The sequence below is a fragment of the Olea europaea genome, unplaced genomic scaffold (assembly GCF_002742605.1).
Source record: "Olea europaea var. sylvestris unplaced genomic scaffold, O_europaea_v1 scaffold4080, whole genome shotgun sequence".
Lineage (NCBI taxonomy): Eukaryota > Viridiplantae > Streptophyta > Magnoliopsida > Lamiales > Oleaceae > Olea > Olea europaea.
In genome coordinates, this window is record NW_019260483.1 from 1 (window position 1) to 26,646 (window position 26,646).

The 26,646-nt window shown below is 36.0% G+C and overlaps 2 protein-coding genes and 1 long non-coding RNA gene across 4 annotated transcripts; all 3 read left to right on the plus strand.

The window, feature by feature from the left end:
• The first annotated feature begins 8,319 nt into the window (after nt 1-8,319).
• Nucleotides 8,320-11,618, plus strand: LOC111387543. Of its 2 annotated transcripts, none has more exons than XM_023012111.1 (3): nt 8,320-9,879; nt 9,990-10,102; nt 11,259-11,618. In XM_023012111.1, exons 1-3 carry the CDS (start codon nt 9,784-9,786, stop codon nt 11,374-11,376), a joined length of 327 nt encoding a protein of 108 aa, XP_022867879.1. In that variant the 5' UTR covers nt 8,320-9,783; the 3' UTR covers nt 11,377-11,618. The 2 variants fall into 2 exon arrangements, with proteins under 2 accessions (XP_022867879.1, XP_022867881.1); XM_023012113.1 differs by lacking the exon at nt 11,259-11,618 and adding an exon at nt 10,250-11,224.
• Nucleotides 11,619-11,652: 34 nt separating this feature from the next.
• On the plus strand, nt 11,653-12,619 carry LOC111387541. The gene is made up of 2 exons (XR_002701418.1): nt 11,653-12,034; nt 12,114-12,619. It is a non-coding gene; the product is annotated as an uncharacterized LOC111387541 (long non-coding RNA).
• Nucleotides 12,620-23,779: 11,160 nt separating this feature from the next.
• LOC111387542 lies at nt 23,780-24,662 on the plus strand. Its single transcript, XM_023012110.1, has 2 exons — nt 23,780-24,131; nt 24,370-24,662. The coding sequence occupies exons 1-2, from the start codon at nt 23,780-23,782 to the stop codon at nt 24,660-24,662; spliced, it is 645 nt and encodes a 214-aa protein (XP_022867878.1).
• Nucleotides 24,663-26,646: the final 1,984 nt, after the last annotated feature.

The following is a 26,646-nucleotide window of genomic DNA, read 5'->3' on the forward strand; positions in this document are numbered from 1 at the left end:
CTTTAGATGCCCTGGGTCTCTAGGATGTTTTGAATGGGTGGTCATGCCTTTCGGCCTAAAAAATGTAGGGGCAACTTATCAAAAGGCAATGAATTTAATCTTTCACGACATGATAGGCAAGTTTGTTGAGGTGTATGTAGATCACATAGTAGTCAAGTCTATTAAAGAAAAAGACCATTTCGAACAGTTAAAATGTTCGTTTGAACGAATGAGGCAATATAAGCTAAAGTTGAATCCCTTGAAGTGTGCATTTGGTGTTAATGCAGGGAATTTTCTTGGTTTTTTAGTACACAAGAGAGGGATTGAACTTGATAAAAATAAAGTGAAGGCCATCCTAGAAGCCAAACCACCTAGCAATAAAAAGGAGTTGCAAAGGTTTCTAGGCCAAGTAAATTTTTTAAGACGCTTCATTTCTAACTGTGCAGGGCGAACTAAAGTTTTTTTGCCGCTATTAAAGTTGAAAAATCAGGACGAATTCGTCTGGAAAGAAGAACATCAAAAGGCTTTTGAAAGCTTGAAGACATATCTATCAAGTCCACCAGTGTTGGTGTCACCAATCCAGGGACGGCCAATGAAAGTGTATGTATCGGCTGAAAAAGAATCAATAGCTGAAATGGTCGCACAGGAAGACCAATTTGGTGAAGAAAGGGCAATTTATTATTTAAGTAGACGGTTAAGAAATGTGAATGTAATTACTCCGCTGTTGAAAAATTGTGTCTAGCACTGTATTTCACATGTACAAAACTAAGGGCTTATTTACGGCCCGTAACCGTTTATTTAATTTCTAAAGTAAATTTAGTCAATATATGTTCTCGCGCCCTATTTTACACCAAAGGGTAGGCCTTTGGACACTAGCTTTATCAGAGTTCGAAATACAATATATACCTCAAAAGGCAGTCAAAAATCAGGCTTTGGCTAACTTCCTAGCCGATCATCCATGCCTTGACATGCCTGAAGAAATCGAATTAGAAATCAACTCGTTCGGATTAAAACCTTGGGTATTGTATTTCGATGGGTCAAAGACCTCTAAAGGTGCAGGAGTAGGAGTAGCACTAATTAATCCTTTAGGGATTTGCTACAAATTCGCATTCACCTTAGACAGAATGTGCACCAACAATCAAGCCGAATACGAGGCCTTAATTGTAGGCCTAGAACTGATGATAGGTATGGGAGTAAGAAACGTGATCGTTAAGGGCGATTCTCAATTGGTGATACATCAATTGATTTGTGATTTTAAATGCCAAAGTGATTCCATTATAAGTCAATATGAGATCGCCCAAGAATTATTAGAGGAATTCAATCAAGTAGAACTTCAATGCGTCAATAGGATATATAACGACGTGGCGAATGAGTTGGCCCAAATGGCTTCAGGGTACTCAAAAATCTTGGATTGGAAGTCTACTTGTGAGTATGGAATCATATTGCCCGTAACTCAAAGAAGGGCGAAAAAAATTGAACTTCACTGTATACAAGATGGAGATGCAGTGGATTGGCGAACAGAGATTAAAGGGTTCCTTCAAGAGCCTAATGTAGGGATTAGTAGGAAAACAAAGTCATGTTCGCTGAATTACACACTAATAGACGAAGAGTTATTTAAGAAACGCCCTGATGGTGTATTACTAAAGTGTGTAAGTTTGCAAGAAGCCAAGACGATCATGGCTGAAGTGCACGAAGGGATATGTGGAGCTCATCAAGCTGGCCAAAGGATGAGATGGTTAATTATTAGGAGTGGATATTTTTGGCCAAAGATGGGAGAACTATGCGTTCAATATGCAAAAAGTTGTTTAGCATGTCAAAAGCATGGTCCAATACAAAGGGCGCCAGCGCGAGAGATGTCACCTATTATTAAACCTTAGCCGTTCAAAGGTTAGGCGATAGATCTAAAGGGGAAGATCTACCCTCCATCGTCCAAGCAACATACTTTTGTTATAGTTGCAACTGACTATTTCACTAAATGGGTAGAAGCGGTACCTTTAAAAGAGATCACCCAGAAGAATGTTATAGAGTTTATTCGTGATCACATTATTTATAGGTTTGGAATTCCACAAACTTTAATGGTAGATCACGGAACATCTTTGAATGGGGATCAAGTGAACAAATTTTTGAGCGAGTTTGGGGTTAAATTAGTAAACTCCACACCGTACTACGCTCAATCCAACGGACAAGCGGAATCTTCTAATAAGATTCTAAAAAATATCATCAAAAAGATGATAGATGAAAACGCTAGAAATTGATAAGAATGTTTGAATAAGGCCTTAAGGGCTTATAGAACATCACCTCGGTCAAGTACCAAAGTTACTCCTTTCCAACTTGTTTATGGACAGGAGGCCGTTTTGCCTATGGAAATCAACGTGCAATCAATTCGAGTGTGCTTACAACATAAGTTGAATGATGATAAGTATGCCGAATCGCTAGTTCAAAATTTATTAAGTTTAGATGAATTGAAGTTGGACGTCTTGGATAGGTTGTAAGTTCAAAAGCAAAGAATGGCTAAATTTTATAATAAAAAAGTCATAGCCAAGTCGTTCAGCCGGGGTGAACTAGTTTGGAAGACGATACTCCCTTTGGATACCAAGGATCCAAAGTACGGGAAGTGGTCGCCTAACTGGGAAGGACCATACAAAATAAACAGTGTATTGCCTAATGGAGCATACCACTTAGAAGATTTAGACGGCACCAAGCACGTAAGATTCATTAATGGCAAATATTTGAAAAAATATGTTCCTACTTTATAGGAATGCGAACAGATATAAACATAACCAAACATTCTGGACGATCAAAAGATAATAAAGATAGAGCGAAATACCTTCGAATAAAGTTCTTTATTACCAAACGTTCATTACAAGAATATAAAAGATACAAGTAATAGGCGTGTTACAAAATACAACTAAAGTAAGATGATCTCCCAGTCGATCACTGAGTAAGCTTCACACTGCCTTCCTAAATGCATCGCTGCAATAGTGGGATCGACGAGTAAGAGGGTGTACTGGCCTCACCACCTTCCTAAATGCATCGCTGCAGTGGTGGGATTGACGAGTGAGAGGGTGTACTGGCCTCACCACCTTCCTAAATGCATCGCTGCAATAGCGAGCAAATAGGCTGAGAAACACTCTCAGCAGTTAAGCTGAGAAGCACTCTCAGCAAGCAAAATGGCCCATGAGCAGTCCAAAAATTGCCTTCCATCATTGACTCCTTGTGAAGAACAAAGAGATAATGGGAAGAATTTTGCAGGTAAAAACTTCGCTGCGGGCCAGAAAATATTTCGTATACCTCCCATACCAAAGGGGACATCAAAGTAAATATAAGGCGGACGGACTAAACAGTCCATTTTTGGATCAGATTGATCGTCAGAATGCCAAGAAATGGCAGCAAATTGGTTTCGAATAAGAAAATGAGGAGATGAAGATAGAGGATGAAAAATACGAAACATTTATAGGGGGTGAAGATGAAGAGACAGAATATGAACAGCCACATTTATGTCTAATAGACGGAATTAAATGGCCCTAAGTCTTGGGAACAGTAGTGGGAATATCAGAAGGGAATGGACAAAATTCTTAATGCAAAGCAGTTAAATGCTTAAAGAATTGATGATTAGAAAATAAACATCAAATAAATGCACAAGAAATTAATGTCCATTAATAAGGAACAAAATTACAAAAGAGAAAAGACATCGTGTGTCTTAATTACATTCCACCCCATAAGGAACGAATTCGTTCCCTAAGTTTTTCCCAATCCTCGTTCTGTCGGGAGGTAGTGATGTTCAATTCAGCCGCAACGTCATCATCATCAACCTCCAGCTTCTTGTACTGTTCGACCAAGGATTTAGTTCGCTCAATTCCCTGAGAGGCGTTGCGTTTTTTAGCGGCCATCCTCGCCCTGCAATCGTCCATTTTGGCTTGAAGTTCCCTCATCTGAGCAGCCAAATTAACCATCAAGGAGTCTTCAATCATGACTTCGGAAAAGATTTCTTTCAACTCGTCTTTAGCCTTGTTGATCTCCAAGTGCAAAGACTCTTTCTCAGCTACGGCTCGAAGATATTGAGCACGCTTGGCCTTTAGTTCAACGTTCTTGGCCAGCATAGTAAGGACCTCGGAGTGAATGACCTTCAACGTTGCTTTAAAGTCGGCAAAAAGATTGAGCGACGGAAGCGTCAGTGCTTGCTCTAACTTCGTACTCAAGCACTCAAGTTCATCCTTGTGTCTGGCAGCACTAGCCCTTCCAATGTCCATGTCCATGAAGGACACGTACTCAAATACCAACTCCTTCAAGAACTTCAAGTCCTCTTCTGAAGAAGCAGCAGGACGATCAGATGGAGCAGGGTGAGGCATTTGGACCTGCCCCCAGGAAGCGAACAAATCCTGGATAGAACGCACAATCCTGTCAGCATCCTGCAAAGAAGATTGCCAACATTAAAAATATTCGCTACAACGAACAAGTTGGAAATAGGAATGGAACAAAGAGAAAAACTACCTCGTCGACAATCGTAGAAGATGGCGCGCCCTCAGCCAAGCTGGCCACCAACGACTCATCCATTCGTGAGGACCTCCCCTTGTCCGAGCGAGAAGATGTTGCCACAACGGGCGGACTCATAGGAGTATCTGCAAAGTTCAAAGAGCAACCAGTCATAAACCAATAGCACGAGCAAAGGTAAGACATCAAAAACTGAATTACCTTCTGCTTCAATGATTGGGGGGTCGACGCCCTGGGAGGAAGGTGGCTCATTCATGGGTTGTGATGAAGAATCTGGGACTGAAGATGTATCTTTAAGCATGGTCCCATCATCAACCGATTTGGATGAAGTAGCCTCAGCAGAGGATGATGGAGCAGGAGTTGATAATGCCAAAGCCTTTGAAGGGGAAGCTGAGCTTTTCTGAAAAGTCCAAAAGATCATCAGTACACAGAAAAATTTCAAATGGGAAAGAGCATACTTGTAAATAGACCAATTTAATTACCTTCCTCTTAACGATAAGAGGGACATCATCATCATCATCATCAACATCACCCTCCAGAATGGGAGATGCTGAGGCTGGCCGTTTGCGGCTTGGAGTACTCTTGGCCATAGTTGGCCTGGCAGGGAGAGAAGAAGATGGACGAGCAGATTGTTTACTACGACGAGAAGGAGAGGGGTTCCGAATAGACAAAGGAGTGACCAAAACAGGAGGAGGAGAAGAAATACTCGGTTGGTCTAATGAATGAAAGGCACGATTGGCCTCAGTCGCAAATAATCTGCGCTTCACCGATGGCCAAAGTTGTTCGAAAAGAGGGTGAGTAGCATGACAAGGATTAAAAGGGGCTAATGAAAAATGGCTTGATAAATGGAGGTTGTGAGCGTTTATAGCCTTTGCTTCCACCTTATTAATGGTATGAAAACGGTCGTTTAAGTTCTTCGAATAGCAAAGAGGAACAGGCCAAATTTGGTCGAAACCAAGCTGCCGAGCAAAAAATTGGGGAGCATAAATTTCTACCCCTGCTTTGGCATTGGTCCTAGTTAAGATATCATGGAAAAGCTCCCTCCCAGTTAAGAACTGGATCCAAATGAGTAGGGAGGTGCTCGCGCTATCTATAGTGGAAGGAGGATGTACATAGCCCGGAGTCAAAAAAGGAGGAAAAGGAAAGAAGGAAGAGATTGAATCTAAAGAATAAAAGAATGAAAAAATGTCCCTTTTGGACATACTTACAGGAGTTAAAGGCTCCATAGCTAGCCCGTAATAGCTAGCAGAAGGACGAGAAATGGATGGAGCACCAAGCGATGGAAAATAGGATCTCAACCACAGTTGAGTGAACCAAAGAGGTCCACTACCAGTAGGAGATGCACCATTCTTCAATTGAGCCTGAAGAAAAGCCATACCTCTATAAAGGGCAGCCAAAAACAAAGAACATAAATTCAAAGGGCTGCCACGCGCCAGTTCGTGCGCTATAGGTAAATAACTTAGAGAGGGCTTTATACTAGGCACACACAACACATATTTACAAAGCCAAACTAAAAGGAAGGCCACTCGCTCAGCATGGGTAGGCTCAGCACTCGAATGATTGTGGAGTGTCTGCAGGCTTGAATAAGAATCGGTATAGTTTTTACCGAACTGCGGGGCGCCACCAGAAACTAAGATGCCTGGGAAAATGGTATCGCCTAAAGGTGGTAAATTCACCAGGGCCCCAACATCCCTTAACGTAATAGACATGGGGCCAAGAGGAAAAATAAAGGTGTTATACTCAGAGGACCAAAAGCTCAAAGCAATCGGAAAGAGCGCTGAATCAAAAGTAGGGGGGCGAATAGAGACTTCCAATAAATCAGAAATCCTAGCGCTATCAAAAAGTGCCTTAGTAGGACTATGACCCACAAGACGAGCATGCCACCTACGAAAAGCTACGTCAGATTTGGGCCAAGTGCGAATACCTCTTTCACGAAGTGGCCCCAGCGGCAGAGAGTTCAGAAAAGGAGGGCCATGAGTGCAAGGAAACAGCTGACCCACCGCCGCCTGTTCAACTGCCTCCGCATTGTTGAAGAAAGGACCCAAGTAAAACTCATTACGTCCAACATCGGCGGGCGCGAGAAAACTTGGGGTTACGTATGGACGACTCAGAAGTTTCTGAAAGTCATCAAAACTAAAGGAGTCGCTAGGTTGAGATTGTGAAGCAGCCATTGAAGAAGGAACGAAGCTTTTCAGAGTTACGTAACAAGGAAGCAAAAAATGAGCAGTGAATCGTGAAGGATGCGCAAGAAATATGAGACATGGTTTGGTAGCAGTGAAATGGCGTGTTTGGAGTTTATAAGGGTTTGCAAAGCGACGCACCTTTTCAAGTTATAGAGGGAAACAATGATTGAAATTCTTTGGGAATCGCGAACGTTGCTGGAAACGTGAAGTGAATATGGCAAAATTCAATAATTATTATTAATTCTACCATATTGGGGGGTAATTGTTGACACATAAAAATTCAGCTCAAATCGAACAGCCCAGAGAGTAAAGCCCAATTGGAGGATCCCCAAACCAGATAGCCCAAAGAACGAAATCCAATTGAACGAATCAAGGTGAAGGCCCAAATAAGGGGCCCAAGAGTACGGTAACGCCATCGCCCAATTTTGCACGTTCTCAGAATCTGAGCGAATGGAGTGGCATACGGTCGCCCAGAGCTATTACTCTATTCTCGCCCAAATCTTCAAGTCGCCCAAGGTATCAACAAACATAACGCATTATGATTATCAAGAAATGCAGTTATTGAGGCAGTTGCTAAAGTAACCTTATCACGTTTCACGACTCAAGGGATTCAATCGAAAGCAGTTGAACGATGCAAGATAATGACAGCAGTTAAAAGGACAGTTTCATGACAAAATGGCCACTACAAAGAAAGTGGGTAGTTGTAGGGCGATCAAGCAGTTTTTTAGAGCAGTTAATCACAAAGGGATCGCCTATGAAGTATAAAAGGGAGAAAGGACATAAAAGCAAAGGACCAAATCCAAAACTCTCGAACAGAGAATATGTAATTTTCATTTCTTTAGTTTTTAGACTTAAACACTTTCTTTTCTGTAACTCGTGTGCTTGCGCCCCTTGGAGGCACGTTGTTTTTCGTTTCCAATTGTAAAGTTCATCGCCAATAAAAAGAACACCCCTTTTTGGGACTTTGTCTCAAGAGGTTTCGTCCCTTACACAATCGTCTGATCCTTTTTAATTGTTAGTGAATTAACACGCGCGAAACAGTAACATTGTCATTTGATTTCAGTTGTTTTCTTCTAGTGTTAGTGTTTTATTTCGGTTCCATGAATTCTGATTTAGGGATTCTTCATTCCGATTTAGGGATTCTTCATTCCTATAATGTTTTCTGATTTAGGGCTTTTTGATTTAGGGATGTAGGGCTTTTTAATTAATATAAATCACAGAAACTCTGAGCTTTTATATTCTTGAATTCTTACTTGTTTCTTGAAACTCATGTATTTTGTTCTTCAATTTGCTCCTTCTTCTAACGGCAAAATTTTCTTCTCATTTTCAAATTTCTGCTTTTTCCCCTCAATTTTCTGTTCTTAATCAGAAAATGGAAACCGTTTTTCTTTGTTTTGTGTTAGATTGTAAGAATATTGTCTTTGTATTATTTAGATTGAAAGTACAATTTCCTATGCACAATGTATAATTTGACATTGTACCACTTTTGATATTCTGCAAGAGAAACATGGACCAGAAGTTTGATAATCAAACTTTGATAATTTACTCTTCCAATACCATGCGTTCTCCAATGGTGTTAACGACCAAGTTTGTGACATATATTCAATGTTCACGTGCTTTAGTTTTGTTGTTTTACAAGTTATAAATCAAACACTTGTCATGTTCAGTCTTCACTAGCTTCTAAGCACCTTAATTAAACCATTGTTCTACTTGTTTTTGGACCAAAGAAAGAGAAGGCAGAAAGACATCTATGCAAAGTGTCTTCGTCTGGCATGTGCCGATAGAAATGTCTTCTTTTCCATTGTGTCTCCTTGTTCAGGCATTTTTTCATTATAATAATTTTTTAGGGATTGTTGGGGGGGATTAATTATTGTTGCATCAAACTAGTATTGTTTGGGTAATATTTATTGGTTACCTAATACTATTAATTTTTTTCTGGTTCATGATAAAGTAAAATCAGGGCTAAGTTTGCTTTAGGTGCCATTTTAGTTTTTAGGCATTATAGTATTGTCGAAATTCTAGAAACGAAAAAATAAGAAACTTTTGAATGACATGGTTGGACTCCTTTTTCTTATCGTTTGTAACTTTCTACATGGGACGATAGAGACTACAAGATGGAATTTGTTAAAGTTGGTTGTTTGTTTTCAAAACAGTTTTTGTCCACAGCATAGATGCACAATGCATGTTAGAAGAGTAAGAAAAAAGGTAAAAATAGCCATTGGAATTTGATATAGTACATCAAAGGTGGCCAAGTAATTGGAGTAGTTGTGAAATTTGGTCAATCATTTATTATATTCATGTTCTCTCAGTTTGCTTTAGTGTAAGTTCCCTTTATACTTTTAGTGCCTCCTTTTAGTCCTTGTTTTTCGTGGTCTTCTCGATCTGGGTTTTCATTGAATACACTGTTTTATGTTCTTAATGGAGGCTAAATTATTTTGAGTAAAATTAGAATGAGATCTATTTAATGTTAATATTCTAATCTAGCAAGTTATTTTGAAGAATAAGAGGTGATATACCTGGAAAACATCGAATGAGTGCCTTAAAATCCTTTCCATATATACCCTACTATACAAGGAGTCGAACCTTGCCCCTCCCCTCTCAACAATAAAAGAAAATAGAAGCAACTTTTACCTACCTGCTAAACAAGAAAAAAAAATAAAAGAACTAGAAAATAAAAGAGAACAGTACCTCCTAATCAAGTAAGTTTCTGGTATGGTATGTATCATTTCTGCATGAATTTTTTAGAACAGTACCGCCTAATCAAGTAAGTTTCTAGTAAGTTTGGTATGCTTTTGCTATTTGACATTTCACTTGAAGACTTCTGAGCAATTGGTGGTATTTGACTATAATTAAACACATTATTTGATGATAATTTGATTTATATCAATATAGCTTCAACATGGGTGGTCACAGAGTAAGGAATAAGGAACCAGCGTCATGGTCACATGAGAATGAACAAGCTTTTATCAAAATTCTTTACGAGAGAGTGTAATCAAACGCATTGCAATGTTCTATATTCACAAAAGACGAATGGGGCAGGATCAATAAAACCATGATAGCATCAACAAAAATGGATTACGGCATAAATAGATTGAAGGGAAACTAGAACCGCTTGCGTAAGATTCATCGCATGTTCTCTGAACTTTTGGGATATATAGGTGATACATGGGATCCAAATACTAACAACGTTAATGCTACAGAGGAAGTTTGGCAACACTTTTATACGGTACTTTTAATTTCAAAAGAATATTTTCGTCCTTATTTTTTGTCTTATCAATTTTACAATTTTGTTTTTTCCTTTTAATTTGACAATGTGACTTCTTTTTTCAATGTTAGATTAACAAGTCGGATTACAAGTTGTTCAAGAGGGAAGGATGTAAGCACTACCACGCTCTTGGAGAGATCTTTAGCGGGAAACGGGATTGGATTTCCACTCATAAGGAAGGAAGGTTAGTTATCTTTGACAAGGTTGTATTTTTGGTTAACAAAACTACTTTCACTTTACATAACCAAGAAAGCCAACCATAAGTCATCACTACGTGATCGTCCCGATATCATGCTTGGTACTGGCTCTGATCCTGATATGATTTATGCAGTTCTGGTTCTCTAAATCTTATAGTTAGTCAAGGAAATTTCAAGTACCATTGGAGATGTAAAAAAGAGAAGATTTACCATAGCAGAATCGTGGATAGGGAACTATACTAGCAACCTACTCAATTTATTGTAGAAATTTTTGGATCAATTATTAGACCATGCTCTTACCTCACTGTCAAGCTATCCGAACAAGAAAAATGGATACCAACCCGGACTTGCAAGAGAGCTACTACAGCTACTGGAGGATTAGACAGTGCCTCTACTCAGCTTCCAAACACATCAGAGGAAGAATGACAACTAGAAGATGATTTTTTGAATCGGGGAGTGAATATACGTGCAAAAAATGATGATGACGTCGATGTAACGAAATTGGTATATCAGGTGAACGACGACGTAAGGAACCTAAGATCGGTAAAAGTGATAAACTCGAGGCTTGCATGGCACATTGGTCATCTAAAATTAGTTCGAGGAATGAAGAAATTGAACTTAGAACACTTTACTTAAAAGAAAAGCTTGCAAAGATCCAAGGAAAAATCAAGTAATCAATCAAATAGTGAAGTAACTAGTCTGGATCCTTATTCAAATATTATTTGCTTGGACATCTTAAACAATATGGAAGGGGTGTCCAATGAGGTTTATATGAAAGCAATAAAGGCTTTTAAGGATCTCGATTTTAGGGTGTCATTTGTAAAGATGCCAAAAGCAAGGAGAGGACCTATCTTGGAACTACTTTGACGTGACTGTGGTGTTAATTTCTTCAGTATTGTGTTGTTTTAATTTGTGACTACTTTGTGTTGTTTTGAACTATCTTGGAACTACTTTGTATTGTTTAAATTTCTCTAGTATTGTGGTAATGTTGTACTATTTTCATTTACGAACATAGTGATGTTGAACATCGGATAATTGATGTTAATTTTTCTTTAGTTTCTAAATGCTTGATTGCTTATTTTATTCGAAAGAATGGTGGTTGACATGACTTATGATAATTATTTGGTTATATTTTGTTCACAGTATGACCGGTCAATCAAATGTGGATGATAATGTGAGTATCGATGATTCCATTGATGAAGATTCGAGTGATGATGATTTGTTATATATGGATATTTTGACGCAAATTTTGGTGATTTAATGCTTAATTACTTAGTTGCCAACAAAGCAAGTACCATTGGTAGGAGATCTTGTAGAACATCATTACTTACAGGAAAATGTACATTCTAGAAATTATGAATGGACATTCAGACATGTACTATCGTAATTTTCGTATGTAGAAACACGTTTTCATGAATTTTTGTGATATTTTGAAAGAGAAAGGGTTGTTGAAAGATGGGAAAAAAGTGAGTGTCAAGGATGGTGTTGCTATGTTTCTGATGATTGTAGGCACACTGCACGATACAGTGTTGTTATTGGTGATAAGTTTTAGCATTCCAATAACACGATACACAAATGTTTTAAACGAGTTGTAAGGGATGTTTGTTCATTTGGCATTGAGATAATCGTTCGACAAATCAAGACGTTGTGCATGAGCGAATTTTGTGCAAATATCCTCTCTTTAAGGATTGTATAGGAGCAATAGATGGAACACATGTTGCAGCTTGGGCTTCTGCATCAAAACAAACATCTTTTAAAGGAAGGAAAACTAATGTCACAAGAAAATGTGATGTTGACATGCGATTTTGATATGAAATTCACTTTTTCATATGACGACTGGGAAGGTACTGCTAATGATTCATGAGTATTCGTCGACGCAGTTACAAGAAGGTCAAACAACTTTCTAATGCCACGAGGAGGTATATTCTTATACATTAAATAATTATTGCAAATATATTTACAATGTCTCACTATGTAAGCCTTTTTTTTATTTTTCAGATCAATTTTACCTTGTTGATTTTGGATATCCAAACATGCCTAGATTTCTTACCCCTTATCGAGGTCAAAAATATTATCTGCGTGACTATGTTAGACGAGGAAGACTACGTGGGAAGGAAGAATTGTTCAACTATTGACACTCCTCGTGCCGTAACATTATTGAACGTTGCATTGGAGTTTTAAAAGCAAGATTTTCGATTTTGAAGTTGATTACCAATTATCAACTTAGTAGGCAAAGATAAATCCCTACTGCATGTTGTGCAATAAATAACTTCAATCGTCAAGAGCACGCTTTAGATAAGTTATTCATAGAGTATTCAGAGGAGATTATGGTGTTTCAAGACATACCAGAGTCAAGTTAAGATCAAGAAGTCATACATTTTGATGCTAGTCAAACAGCTCAAATGGGACAAGTCAGGAATCAAATTACTACACAAATGTTGAATGACTACTCAATACATCGTACATGATTTCGTGGATATACTTTATATTTTGTTTAGTGTCTACTTGTTTTGCCATGACATGTAAACTTCTAATAGTATCTATTAAACTTTGTTGTCAAATTTAATTTAGGTTGTGTTTTTTATATCTGTCAAAAAATATTTCAAAATTCGCCAACTTCAGAATTTATATGTTATTTAATATTATATAAATATTAAACTATTAAAATTTATTGAATAATCATATTTCTTGAATAAAATATTCTCAAAATTTCAAAGTGAACTCGTTTTTTAGTTTTATGTTTTCAAAAACAGTTTTTCAGAATGACAAAGAGAACACATTTTCAACAATTTCAAAATAGGTACTTAAAACAAAAAACCCAAAATGAATTCAAAACTCAAAACTATAAAACTGAAACACGAAAAGAATAGGTCCTTATTGATAAAGAGAGAAATTGTGAGAAATCTTCTATATCAATGTATCTTTTTTTCCCAATCTAATGCACCATCTCCATATTCCAATCTTCCCCAAAACGTCCAAGAAAATATAAGTAAAAGATGAAGGAAAAAGAAAAAAAGAAAAAGAAAAAATGAAAATGAGACCCCAACCAGCTGCTCCAAAGTCTGGAAGAAGAAGTCCTCCCCCCCCCCTTCTCTCAGTTGAAATCTTGCATTTTATATTAAAACCTAAGGAAAAATTGCAGCTTGTTTCCCTGGAATTTAAAGAAATAAAAATTATATCCCCGAGTGGCGCTTAGGCGCCGAAACAGTGGTCCCTAAACGCCACATTTCTACCCATCAGTGGGCAGAATTTAGGCGCTGTGACACCCATCTTTCTATCCAATTATTTTTTTAATTTTTTTTAAATATTGGTTGCGTCTTCAAGCTTTCCCTTCAATTCTCTTTATATTTTTTTCGTCTTTTCTCACATTAACTCCTTCAAACTATCACTTGGTTTTTACCCACACAATAAAAACAACTAAATCAAGTAATAAATCGCTAATGAAACTCACAAATATCTATGTTTAATGGCCTGAATAAGTGCAAAAACCCGCACTTATCAGAACACATGCATAGTCTCTTGAGATGTCATTAAAAGCAGATGCGTTATACTTAATGGAAACTCTAGAAAATTAGTTATATGCTTGGCAAATTTCTTTATTTTATGTAAGGGACAATATCCGATGCACCCTTAAGTCTCATAACAATGTGAGAAACATCTCCTTATGTTGAAAAATACACTAATCTTCTTTATATGTTGTTTTGAATATTATATTGACCATTTGACTACTTTTATCATGACTAATTTAAAAAGCATTTGTAAACTAAAGATTAATTTTCTATAATTAGCTGTAGTTAATTTAAAATTACATACACATACATAGTGTTTGTTTAATAAAATAGTTATTCATGGAGATAATATCAAATACGCTTTTTAGCTTGATGACAATATCAAATACACACCACACCTTTAAAAAATTATATTAACCTCATTTACTTTTAGTTTTGAGTATAACATTCATCATGTAACCATTTCTTGAGCTATATCTCATATAAATTAAAGTTGATATTCCTAAAAGGCCTTCATGAACTAATGAACAAGCTTTCTACAATTAATTCTAGTTAATATGCTCAAAGATGACAATAGTTCCTTGAATTTCTCAACCATGAGAATAGGAATTTGAATAGAAGATTGCGTTGAAGAGGATGCTGCAGAGTCCTTTTCCAATTGTGGAGATTTTGCTGTTGTAGGAGCTGCTACTTTTATTTAGTAAAAACTTCCAGTTTGGTGGATAAACACGAAATTTGTAGCACTTGGCTAACATCTCCAAGTTCGTTTAGACGAATATTATCTGTAGATTAGATATTCCCTACTCCATTGTCTTCAATAATTGCAGGCAATTTGATAATAAAAAAAAATTTAGGAAACTCTGCTTAGAGCTTAGAATTAAGAAGCATTTCTCCATTCCACACAACTTCCAAGCCATTGGTGAATTCGAGGTCGTCAACAAAATCATCAAATACGTCCTACATGCTCAAGCTTCACTCTTGAGAGGGACACTGAAAACCTAAGAATAGCTAACCGAAAGGAGGGGGGGGTTAATGGGTTATTGAAAAACTTTTTCAAAAATAAGTCTAAATTTAAACAAATTTAACAATAAATAAGTCAATCAAACAAATATGGAAAAATGTGATAGCAATAAGTAAAATGGAAGAGAGTGTGCAAACGATATAATAGTGGAGGTTCGATCCCAACCAATGATAGAAGTCCTCCGTTACCAAGCTCTTTGCCACGAGCAAGACATTTTTCACTATGTTGATTGACTTATGGTGCAATTTAACATTTTACAATGCTCCAGTAACTTACAACCAAGTAGCACCGATTCTTTTACAATATAGAGCTTTACTGAACATCTATATGCCCCACAAATTCAAACAATAATAAGTTTACAATTTGGACATCTCTCTCAATAAATGATATAAACAAAATTAAGTAATAAGAGAGAAATAGGCCGACATTTTAATGATTAGCAATGAATGAAGTTCAAATGTTAGGTAAGAAAACTTCGATGAAAAAGATGATATTCAAAGGTTCATTCAGTCAATCTAAGTTTTTCAAAGTGAATGTTTAAAGAAAAATTCACTAAGAAGTGAACTGAAGGAGTACTACTCAAGATATTTCTTACTTTAATGCGCTCAAAGATGTTGTAATGAATAGAAGAAGTGAGGGTATTAATAGAGTTCAAAACTTCAAAAAAAATCTGTGATTGCGGATGACTCATCCAGTTGACGCCTCTTGTCTGGATGATCAATATAGTCGTTTGTACAGTAAAAATCAGAAGTCAGAATGGTCAAATTTTAGACCATTACATCTTTCATGTTTGATCACCCCTTCGGCCGGTTGACCGGGGTAGCTATCGGTCTTTCGAATTTTGGCCTCCTTTGACTCAATTCAAAGGTTTTGAAAGGGATGGAAGCACCAAAACAATTACCAATAAAATTAGACACACATTTAAAAATCTGATTTTCTTACTCAAGTGTATTCTTTAAGATTAAGAACTAAAACCCATAAAAAAACATATTCATTATTTTTCAAATAATAAGACTAATAATTTTAGCAAACATATAATGCAGTCACATATAGTAAATCAAGAAAATGCCTTTTAATTTGTTGATCACGCCATATTTAATCTATAGGCAAATTACCAACACGACTTTAATTTGTTGAAAAATTGGGTGATCTTGTGTGTAGATAAAATATTAATTAACATAACTATTTTAAACATAAACATATAAGTAATATAATTTAATAATAATACAAACATAAGATAAGGGTTAGAAAAAGTAAACTTTAGAGAGTCACGTCGAAGACGCTGTCCTAAAGCCGTGTTGCTTCCCTTTCATGCGGGTTCTTTTGGCACTACACGGCTCCAAGATAAAATCCATGTGGTTCTCCTTCTATGGGCACGACCATAGGGAGATAAGTGAACGAACGTTTATCGAATTGCCAAAAGCGTATGATTATTCAAGTGGTTAAAGAAATATGTGCAACAATGAAATACAATCACCTTTTATAGTTAAAAATTCAACCCCCTCATTTATACCATTAAAGCACAAGTTACAATATGTATTATGGTCTTTAACTTTATGTTGAAACTAAAAATTAAAAGGTTTTTAATTTGAAAGGTTGAAAATTTTATTCTTAAATTACAACCTAAATTATGAGATTTGATTTTATATTAAAAATTAATATTAGAATCGAAATTAAAAATTCATATTTATTGTGAAAGTTTAAAACTTTTTAAAAATGTTCTAACGGATATTAGCAGTTAATTCTCGATGATCCTGTCCTATTTTAGATTTTGACATCAGACGCTCATAAACAATAGAAACTACAATCCTTCATTGCCTCTGAGAACTTTGTCAACGAGGTGGTGGAATGTACCCTTGTCACCTCGGTAATAGACGGAAGAGAGGCGACGTGTTCCTATTTGGGTGCAGTTTCTTGAGATTGCTTGAACAATATTTTGCTTAGTTGACAACTGCATGACTTGTCAAGCAGATAGAGACGTCATTTTTTTAGTGAGATATTATTATGAATAAGGCAAAAACAGTACTTATAAATGGGAAACTTCATCAAAAATAATATGAACCGCGGGAAAGTGAAGTGGCGAATGTCCGAATAGATATCGTTGAATCCCCAACGATTTAAGTTTCATGGTAATTTACTTGAGTGAAAAGGAGCATGAACCTTAGAATATTTTTTCGTTGACTTGTCGTTACAGTTCATAATTTCTTAATTCCCAAATCCCAACGTATGTTGCATCACATTGCTTGATTAGGTTACAAATCAAACAGAGAAAAGGGGGAAGGAATTGAACGAAAAGGGACAAAAACCAAATAAATGAAAAAATAAAAAAAAATGTCGAATTCGTCAATTCATCATTGCAATTAATAATTCGTGTAAAAAGACCAAGGTCTAGTCAATATTTTTAATGCAATAAATCCCTAAACCTAATATTATAATTTTTTAGTCACAATGAACCGTGGACTTCATTATCGTCAATTCAAATTTTATTTTCTTCAATCGCTCATTTTATTTGATCTACAAATTTTATCAAAATTTTAACTACATATTTCACGAGTTTCACCAACTCGTAATCTCAAAAAAGTTTGTCAAACAGGAGTTTATATCTCCAACAAGAACTAGTATAGTTGAGAAGCATCGAGGATGCAATTAATTTCTTTTAATAAATAGATAGATGTTTCTTGCTACTCTAATGAAGATGAGGATCATACGTTACTACAAAGTAGTCGATGCAAAAATATAGGATACAACAGATCCATTGAAAATAATTTATTAGCAAGAATTGACAAAATGTTGCATGCCAACTCAAAAGGCGTCCTACTCTATATGATCAATAACAGTACATCAATGCACAAGCATATTAGACGAGATTTAGTGTGTGCGTGCGCGTGTGTACACACACACAGTTTTTTTAATAACTTGTGCTTTTAAATTTAATAATTCATCATAGTACCATAACATGTAAATGTCACGTGTTAAAGTTTAGTGGCCATTTATGCATTTAATGAAGTTGTGCTCGTTTCAGAATTTTGATAAGGATAAATGAATGTGTGGATGTGTTGAAAAAATTATTTAAATAATACATACATGATCTTATCTAAAAATTTAATTTACTGGGTGAAACCCATTAGAAGCGAAGCCGTTATATCAATATAATTTCAAATAAGCAAAACTAAATTGTGTGATTCATTCAAGTTAAACAGAAAAGAAATTTTTTTATAGAAAGGATATCATTCTAGCTATGTTTTTAATATACTTGTGATGATACATTTCATCAATTAAAAAGGCAAAAGGGAGAAAAAATAATCAAAAGAATGTTATTCCTACATTGTGGATTTCACAATTATAGTGTTTTGCAAGACTCGAACATTTTTGCGTTTTTCTCACACTTTTCAAAAGACAAATCTCTTCACAAAAATTTAAGAATATATGTGAAAGAATTATTCTTCTTGGCCAAGGCTTCATAGGCCCTAGATTTCCCGAGGGGAGGGGTCATGTATCCCCTCTATTGACAGGGAGTCTGTTTCCTAAGTAGCATGGTCCATGTGAAAAAGTTTTGCACATTAGCCAAGCAATTAATCTAGTTGTAAAATACAAGTTGACAAAATGGTTGACAAAACAAGTGTTGGCATGATTCTGACATTTGATTTCAAATGATTTAAAAAAAAGTGTTTTTGAAATAATTGGTGTAGATGTTGCTTTGTAAACCAACTTTGTCAACCAATTTTGTACAAGTAACATGACTTTTAGCCAAGAACAAGTGGCATGGCCTAGTATCATTAAGATATGACAAGTTTACAATTTTTATAAATAAATGATAATGAAACTTAGAACTAAAGATATTTATTTGTTCCGATATCATAGTAAATCACCTTATTGGAGAACTCAAATATCATTTAGGTAATACATTACTACAAACCAGTTTAAGCGTCCGTTTGACAACACTTTGCTTTGTTTCTGTTTCTTATAAAAGACTTTCTTGAAAAAGGATTTTGCTACTTTTACATAAAAAAATATACATTATGGATTACATAATATGATGTGGAGGGAAAAGATTGAATGAAAAAGTTAATTATGTTTTAAATTTGCAAATGATAGAGTGACATATGACATTATGTAATTCATTATATAAATTTTTATGTACATGTAGCAAGATCCCTTTCAAAATATCATCCACACTTTCTGAAAGTTATGTCAAATAGGCAGTGCAAATTAAAAAGCAGGAAAAAGCATACCCAAAGGGGAATGAATTAATTAATACGAATTAATAAATTCTCCATGCCAACTGCAAAAGGGAGATCGTTACATCTCATCAATAATATTAATACGGCATTAAATTAACAAAACAGAAGCTGATATTTTATCAAAATTATACTTATTTTTATTTATTTTGACAGAAAGTTATACTAATTTATTGGGTTTGTGCGACCAAAATCGGTCCGATCAAACTTATAAAACCTATAATTGAAAATCCATCCAAATCCCGTTAAACCATCCACTTTTTAGAAAACCTGTGACACGTTCTGGGTTGAACCGATTCCACCTATGTAAATGTGTATATATATATTTTTAAAATTTTTAAATGTATATTTATAAAATTTTTGTAAATTTATATATTTTAATTTTTTAAAAATCATCGGTTCAACTCCTGTTCAAGCTTTAGATTCTCGATCATTTCTCTTTTCGAGTTGATGACCAGATCGATTTTTAAAACATTGTATAGTGAAACAAATCATTTATTCATATTGTAAAAGTGTTGTTCACCGATTTGTGTACACTTACGATAATTAGAAATTAATGTGTTGAATATCGATTTTATTAGGAAAAAATACTTCACATAACTTACAAAATGCTAGTTGTACGAGTTATGGAACTGTCCAAGTCAAAATTTGTAATACATGTCATAATCATGAAATTTTGAACACTATTTATTATTATTATATATTTTTTAAATATTTTTTAATCACTTGTAACGTTAGAAATGGGGTCACATTTTCACGTAAGAGAAACTAATGGTTGCTTGTATTTTAAAAAAAAATTTATAAATACATTCGACATATCTCAAATTTAAAAACTAGTAATTGAAGATCACAATAACATGTATCCCCCCTATTCTCAGGGAGTCTGTTTGCTAAGTAGCATGGTCCATATGAAAATATCGTGCACATTAACCAAGAACTAGTGGCATGGCTTAGTACCATTAAGATATGACAAGTTTACAATTTTTATAAATAGATGATTGATAAATGTTTTTTTACACACTTATTTAATTCACAAACATGACTTAATTATGATAAAAGAGTTTGAATTATGGCTTAATTCTATGTAATTATTTTTCGTATGACTATATTGATGAATGTGGTGGAATTCAAGAGAAAAGAAACGAAAAAGAACCAAAAAGGAAGAAAATCCAAAGTATGAGGACTAAATTGCAACATTTTAATAGTTGATTCGGATCACAAAATGAAGATTAAAGATGATGCGGGTTCAATTGGATGCAAATCAAAGTCAAAGAGTTAAAATTGCAAGAGAAAGGGCTTGAAAGAATAAAAAATCGACTTCGGGAGACTAAAATGCAACATATGAAAGAAATTTTGCTTGGGCAACAGTCCAGTTATAAAAACCAGGCAATCACCCCATATGTTTTTCTTATTATTGAGAAGAAAATGTTGGCCTGGGCGACAGCCCGGGTTTCGCCTGAACGACAGCTCAGGCTAATCGCAGCGAAAATTTTCTGGTTTCCTTTTTTGATTAAAACTCTTATGGAAACAAATCTTGGGAGTCTTTTGAAGCCCTAGGGACGTCCAAAAATAGACACTACGCATTATACATTATTTTGGGAGGATTTGAAGAGCAAGAAGAAGGAAGAACAAGAAGATTCAATCCAAGATTCAAGATCTCACTTCAAGAATTTCAATAGGGTGATGTCTTTTCTTGATTTTTAATGTTGTGTTCTTCTTCCCATCATACTAGACTAGAAAAATATATACTAAGAGATCGATGAACCTTGTAATGTGATATTTAACTCTTTGTTCCGTATTTTGACACTAAAACACGTATTGATTGTTTTGAATGATTTATATGCATTAAATTGCTTCCATGATTATGGGCCCGTAATTGTGTGAGTTTTGGTGGTTTGTTTCATCTATTTGAAAGAAGAGGAATAAATTCGACAAGGTATAAGTCATCGTAGGGTCCAATAGGGGATATAAATATACCCCTATACTTTGCGTGAATCTCTAAGTACTCACAAAACTATGCATTCTCGTATATTTGCATCCGTTATAGATATAGAGGCTGGTGGTGTATGAGAATAGGTTCAATTCATCTCGAGAGAGAGTGTTGGATAGATTTAGGAGTATTGATTCTTCAAAATGTCATCGTGTTGTGAAAGTGTGGAATTAAGGTTAAATTGAGCATTGCTTGGAGATTCGTGATCCTAGTACGCTTTTATATTCATTGAGTACATCAACTTGCATTCAACACATTCATTTTGCATTCTAGTTCATTCAAATCATACATATTTGCATATTTCGTCCAAGTAAGGTTAATTTAATTCACTACAATTCACATTTGACATATATGTTTCGATTAAGGCCAAGTTAGGTAAAATTAAACTAATCAATCTCTGTGGGACGATATGCGGACTCAATTGATCCACTTTATTACTTGTTAACACTTACGGTGATTTAAATCGAAAGAAAATATTTCGTGAACAAGTTTTTGGCGCCGTTGCTGGGGATTGAGTTTAGTTTAATTTCATTTTTCTAGGCACTAATTCGAACTTTAAATTTTTTTTATTATTTTTTATTTATATTTGTTTAGGTTATTTTATTTTATTTTTATTGTAGTTCTTAAAATTGTTTGAATTTGAGTGCTACTGCTGGTTTTCTCGTAGAGTTGCATGCCAAGATCGACTGGAGCAGAATTGTTTCTAACCGATCCTGAAATTGAGTGCACTTTTCATCGACTGCAAATAGAGACTAGAGAAGCATAGTTGCAAATGGCTAACGAACCTAACAACCATGTTATCCCAGCCAATGAAGGAGAGGCGGTAGACGAAGGAAACAAGATTTTGGGAGATTTCTTGACTCCTCAAGTAAATCAAAGCCAGTCCAGCATAGTATATCCACCATTTGGGTGGCCTAATTTCCAATTGAAGACCAATGTGAAACAGTTGTTCCAGAATGGACACCAATTTTATGGTAGAACAGAAGAAAATCTACATACACACATATTTCAATTCTTGGATATGTGTCAACACTTCAGGTATCAAGGAATTTCAGATGATGCTATTAGGCTAAGGTTGTTTCCACATACGCTACGGGATAAGGCACTTGAATGATTGGATTCACTTCCTATTGCAAGTATCACTACTTGGAATGAGCTGGCTCATAAATTCTGCACGAAGTTTTTCTCACCGGCCAAGATAGCGAAACTGAGACATGAGATATCGATATTCAATTAAGAGAAATCTAAATCATTTGACGAAGCCTAGAATAGATTCAAAAACATGCTCCGAAAGTGCCCTCAACATAGGTTTGACAAAAAGACCCAAATCCGATTCTTCTATACAGGGTTACTCCCGTACTTCAAAAGCATGGTAGACTCATCATCAGAAGGCTCAATTTCCACACGAATAATCGATGGAGAACTGGAATTGTTTGAGAGAATGGCTACCACTTCAGCCATGTGGTCCTCTGAGCCCTCCTAGTGTCTATGAGGTAGATGCATATTTAGCATTATCAGTAAAGATTGACTCACTATTTCACAAGGTGGAAAGCATATCACAGTCCGCAAATGCAACATATGTACAAAAACTAAATTGTGAAGAATGTAGAGCGAATCATAGTACGACAGAATGCCCAATTCTGACACAGGGAATGGAACAAATAGAGTACGCATAATGGGGTCAACATCAACAGAACTATCAAAATTCAGACACTTACAATCCTAGTTGGAAAGTACATCTAAATCTCTCATGGGGTGGTACCCAAAATCAGAATAGATCCCAGAGGCAATTTCAACAGGAGAAGACACTTCAATTGGAAGACATATTTGCAAAGTTCATGGAAAAGACTGAAAAATACATGGAAGCAAATAACCAGTTCATAAGGAAAACTGAAACTACTCTCCAAAAGCAGGGTGCTGCAATTAAGAACTTGGAGATGCAGATGGGGCAGATGGCACTCGCTATGACGAAAAGGGCACCAGACACTTCACTAAGAATACTGAGTTAAATCCCAGGGAGCACGTACAAGCGATCACAACTCGAAGTGGGATTCAACTACTAGAAAGACATGTTGAGAGGCCGAGTGTAAACAATGAAACAACCTTCTACAAAAGAAGAGATTGTATAGCAAGACGAGTAGACACGTGAATCTACACCAAATAAGAGTTCAGAGACATCACGGGGGGTAAGGCCACTATTCCAGTTAACCCCTATGAGCCACCCATTCCATTTTCCCATAGGTTAAGAAAGTATAGGATGGAGCAACAATATAAGAATTCCTCGAAATCTTTAAAAAGGTCCACATTAACATCCCATTCGCCGATACACTACTCCAGATGCCCAGCTATGCCAAGTTCCTGAAGGACATCTTAACAAATAAACGAGAGCTAGAGGAACATGAAGCAGTGATGTTAACCAAAGAGAGCAATGCCAGGATCTAGAAAAAGCTCCCACCAAAACTGAAAGATCCAAGGAGTTTCACTGTCCCTTGCACAATTAGTGATTTTTATTTTAATAAAGCATTATGTGATCTTGGTGCGAGTATTAAATTGATGCCACTCTCTATTTTCAGGAAATTAGGATTGGGAGAGCCTAAAGCAACTACAGTAACTCTATAGCTGGCTGATCGATTACTTACACATCCACGGGGATTATCGAAGATGTGTTAGTCAAAGTGGATAAACTTATATTCCCAGCGGACTTCTTAATTCTGGACATGGAAGAAAACAAGGACGTGCCTATCATATTGGGGTGACCATTTTTGGCAACTACAAGAGCTCTCATAGATGTACAATAAGGACAATTGACTCTAAGACTGGGGGAGAAGCAAGCCTCTTTTAATGTTTTCAAAGCAATGAAATATCCCACCGAGCCAAACACCTGTTTCTAGATTGATGTGATTGACATGGGAATCCCCTACAATTACGAGTTGAAGAAACCGCCAGACAATCAGGAGGTCGATATGATGCACCCTCAATCTACTCTCACTGACTCAAAGGAGATTGAGGTATATAGCGTGGAGTCTCAAACGGATGATGAGGGAGAGTCACATTACTTGGAAAAAGACAGGTTTGAAGTGTGGAGGATAACTACAATACGGAATAAGACTATATTGAACAAACTACACAGAACCTCTCAAGCCATATTAAAAGTACCATTACACACCTATGTCAAAAGTCGAGCTATCGACTATAAAATAACACTGGTTGGGAGGCAGCCTAATGTTTCTATCCTTTCATTTACTTCATTTTCTAATAGTTAGGAACTTTTCATTTTTTTAGCATTATCAATAGTTTTAGGTCATCGATCATACATACCTATCACATGGAGTCTAGGCATGGTCCACACGAGTCCCAATGCACTAAGCACGAGTCATGAGATTGAAGTCCTATTTTAGCTAGTCATGTGTCAAATTGAACAAAGTGCAGTTCGAATGGACGAAAAAATGTGAACACAGTTTTTAAGAGTTGAAAAAGAGATTAGTCAATGTACCAGTGTTAACCATACCTGAGGGATCAAAAAGTTTCGTTATCTACAGTGATGCATCCAAGCAGGGTATTGGATGTGTTTTGATACAACAAGGTAAAGTAGTTGCTTATGCATTGAGGAAGTTGAAGCCTCATGAGCAAAATTATCCTACACATGACCTAGAACTAGCTGCGGTAGTTCATGCTTTGAAGATTTGGAGGCACTATCTTTACGGAGGAAAGTGTGACATCTATACAGATCATAAGAGTCTTACGTACATCTTCACTCAGAAAGAGTTGAACATGAGGCAAAATAGATAGCTTGAACTGGTACAGGATTATGATTGTGAAATTCATTACCAATCGAGCAAGGCGAATATAGTAGCCGATGCCTTGAGTAGAAAGTCAATGGGATAAGTGGCGATGTTAACAGCACAAAGGCCTTTATGGAGAGAATTTGAGAAATTAAGTCTTGAAGTGGTAGCTACCCCTCTCCCTGATTCTATTTCTAGAATGGCAGCACTTGCAGTTCGATCGACTCTCTGAGATTGGATTAAGAATCATCAAAAGGATGATCAGTTCTTGGAATTTATCAAAGCTGAGATTGACAGAGAAAAGAGAAAAGATCTTTCCATAGCTGAGGATAAAGCATTATATTATCAAGGACGCTTGTGTGTACCAGATTTTGAGGAATTGAAAACTGAAATTTTGGAGGAAGCCTACTCTACTCCTTATTCGGTACATCCAGGAGGTACAAAGATGTATCATGACCTAAGAACTGTGTTTTGGAGGAAAAATATGAAGGATGATATAGCTAAATATGTGGAGAAATGTTTGATATGTCAACAGGTAAAAGTCGAACATCAGCGACCATCAGGGTTACTGCAGCCGTTGGAGGTTCCAAAACGAAAATGAGAACATGTGACGATGGACTTTGTTGTAGGATTTCCAAAGTCAGTAAGAGGACATGAGGCTATTTGGGTAAAATTGTTGACCAATTAACCAAGTCAGCTCATTTCTTACCCGTTCGCATGACATTTTCTATAGATCAATTTGCACAGTTATATGTTAAGAAAATAGTGGGGCTACATGGTGTCCCAATTTTAATCATATCAGATAGAGATCAATGTTCACATCAAATTTTTGGAAAACTTTATAATGAGCTATGGGAACTAAGCTAAAATTTAGTACGTATTTTCATCCCCAAATAGATGGCCAGTCTGACCGAACAATTCAAACGCTTGAGGAAATGCTTCGAACATGTATCCTTGAACTTGTGGGATATTGGGAGAAACATTTACCCTTGATTGAGTTGCATACAACAACAGTTATCATGTCTCTATTGGTATGGTACCATATGAGGCATTGTATGGGAGGAAGTGTAGACCGCCAATTCATTGGGATGAGGTCAGAGAGTGAAAATTTTTAGGGCCAGAGATCATTGAACAGGCAGTACAGGCAATTGAGAAAATTTGAGCTAGCATAAAAATGGCTCAGGATAGACAGAAGAATTATGCAGATAGAAGAAGAAAAGATCTAGAATTTATAATAGATGTCAAGGTATTCCTCAAGGTTGCACAGATGAAACGAGTCTTGCACCTTGGTAAGAAGGGTAAGTTCAGACAAATGTACATTGGTCCTTTCGAAATTTTAAAGTGAATTGGAAATGTTGCATACCAATTAGCTTTGCCACCAGAGCTTTCAGTGGTACACGATGTCTTTCGTGTATCAATGCTCAGAAAGTATGTTCATGATCCAACTCATGTGATCAGACACCAACCATTAGATATTCAGCAAAATCTGAGTTACAAAGAAGCACCAATAAGCATCATAGCTCAGAAAGTACAGAAGTTTTGCAGTAAAGAAATACCACTAGTTAAAGTTTTATGACAATACTTTTCAGTAGAATAAGCCACTTGGGAACGAGACGATTCAAGTATCCCCAACTTATTTCTAACAACAGTTGAGGTAAATTTCGAGGAGGAAATTTATTTTATGGAGGGTAGATTGTGACACCTCAGACCTCAAAATTAGACATTATATTAAAATTTAGGGCCTTATCACATAGACGGTATAGTCTAGGGACCTAATTGATTAATATCTAATATTTTAGGGATTAAAGCACAAATATTTGAATCTCAAAGTGATAGAATCTCTAAGATATTGTGATAACTTTAAATAAATAAATTCGATTAGATATTATGATTATTTTTAAATATTTTACATTATCATAGATTCTGTTAGATATTATGATTATTTTTAAGCATTCAACATTATCCAAATTTTAGATATTGTGGTTAATTTT